Source organism: Callionymus lyra, chromosome 1 (genome assembly GCF_982586985.1).
Source record: "Callionymus lyra chromosome 1, fCalLyr1.hap1.1, whole genome shotgun sequence".
Taxonomy (NCBI): domain Eukaryota; kingdom Metazoa; phylum Chordata; class Actinopteri; order Syngnathiformes; family Callionymidae; genus Callionymus; species Callionymus lyra.
This window is the reverse complement of record NC_141818.1, coordinates 10,213,537-10,215,220: the sequence shown is the minus strand read 5'-3', so window position 1 is coordinate 10,215,220 and position 1,684 is coordinate 10,213,537. Positions and strand designations below refer to the sequence as shown.

Genomic DNA, 1,684 nt, shown 5'->3' with positions numbered 1-1,684 from the left:
TGGCAAAAATTATAGCTTTATTCTCATGGAAATCCTTCTAAAAGTAGGTAAAAAACAACAAAAAGACAAATATAATAGAAAAAAAATAATTAATAAATACATGTCAATTAATCTCATCCAGTGAAAGCAAAAGACACACGATCATGTTTAGATACAAAAGAAAAATACAAAAGCAGGCAGCAATGATGGCTACATTAGGCTATGTGTGGAATTGGCAGTTCTACTCTAACAGCAAACAGATGACAAACTATATTTCAAAAGCATCTTTTTTTCCAAGCCTCTGGCTCGAGTCATTTAAAGTGCACATTATAAACTTTTGAAGTCGGACAATATGTTTTTTTTAAAAGCCATAAAACAAACAAAGATTTAATTTGTAAAAATGCTGAATTTTTTTTTCATAAAAGATTATTTTTGGTCGGAGTGACGTGGGAGATGACCGTGGCAGTGTGACATGGCAGAGGGATCCCCACGTCTCCATGGTAACGGCAATTGAATTCTATTGGCAGAACCGAATTATTAGGCCTATATTTCACATAATTTCCACTCATGTTGGTATAAAAAAAAGGGTCTTTTTTTTTGTTCGTTGACACAAGTCTCGTCTAGAAGGACACCAGGTGATGCTGGTGCAGCTTCATCTGTGTTGGGATCTCGTCGTCCTCGCTCGAGTGGATCTCCATCACCATCTCGTCCGAGTCACTGAAGTGCGAGTTTGGGGAGAACTCTCCGTCGCTGCGGGGGGACGCTTTCCTCCCTCCTCCGGGCGCCGAGGAGGAAGAGGAGGAGGAGGAGGAGGGAGAGCGCATCGCCTCCTCCACCATGGTGCTGAAGGTCGCCTCGTCGAACGCGGCTCGGAACGGGTCCACCTTCACGTGCACGGGTGGCCCGGGTGAGTCCGTGGGGGAATCACTTTTTGGCGAGTTCGTCCCGGACTTGCTGGAGGAGGATGATGAGGATGATGATGAGGAAGAGGAGGAGGAGGAGGTGCTCGGAACCACCAGCAGATCCGCCAGGGCGTTGATGTAGATCTGGGCCATCTGCAGGGTCTCGTACTTGGACAGCTTCTTGTCGTCGTCGAAGGCGGGGATGACGCTGCGCAGCTCGTCGAACGCGTGGTTAAGTCCGTGCATGCGCCTGCGCTCGCGGGCGTTGGCGGCGACGCGCCTCTGCTTCTGGACCCCGTTGGCGGGTTTGCCGGAGGGGGCCCGGTGCCGCAGGCTCGGGTCGTCCGGGTCCTGCTGGCTGCACAGGCTGGCCTTCAAGCGACACAGGTCCCGGACTTTCATCGAGGCGGACGAGATGCTTTTGGAGGTTTTCCTGTAACTTGGGGGGCTCGGGTGACCCATGGACCCCGGGGAGCCACTCTCTAGAAAATCAATAAAATAAATTTAGAACTTGAAAAAAACTACTTTTATAGTCGTTTAACAAGCTTTTCTTACCGTGATAAGAGCCGATGCTCGGGCAAGGTGACAACCGCAGGTATTCGTTGGAGCTTTCTGCGCAGGCGCCAGGTGCCAGCCACGAGCGCGGGTCGGTGCCACCGTCCGCCATCATCCCGGAGCTTATGGACTCCAGCAAGATCCCGGTGTCGTTGCTCCACTCGGTCATGTTCCCGGGAGAATTCCAACAAACCAAAAAAAAAAAAGTTGTTTTCTTTTTTTTTGCGCAGTGGATCGGATGCGCACCT

General features: G+C 49.9%; 1 protein-coding gene across 1 annotated transcript; it reads right to left on the bottom strand.

Moving 5' to 3' along the window:
• Window positions 1–599: 599 nt before the first annotated feature.
• Window positions 600–1,605, bottom strand: atoh1a (atonal bHLH transcription factor 1a). The gene is made up of 2 exons (XM_087812345.1): window positions 1,437–1,605; window positions 600–1,363 (listed from the first exon to the last, which is right to left on the bottom strand). Exons 1-2 carry the CDS (start codon window positions 1,603–1,605, stop codon window positions 600–602), a joined length of 933 nt encoding a protein of 310 aa, XP_087668471.1.
• Window positions 1,606–1,684: the final 79 nt, after the last annotated feature.

Bases quoted from the DNA above. Each gene is read 5' to 3' on its own strand.
- atoh1a (XM_087812345.1), bottom strand. From the start codon at position 1,605: ATGACCGAGTGGAGCAACGACACCGGGATCTTGCTGGAGTCCATAAGC. The intron at 1,364-1,436 runs GTAAGAAAAGCT...TTGATTTTCTAG, and splicing joins GAGCATCGGCTCTTATCACG to AGAGTGGCTCCCCGGGGTCC.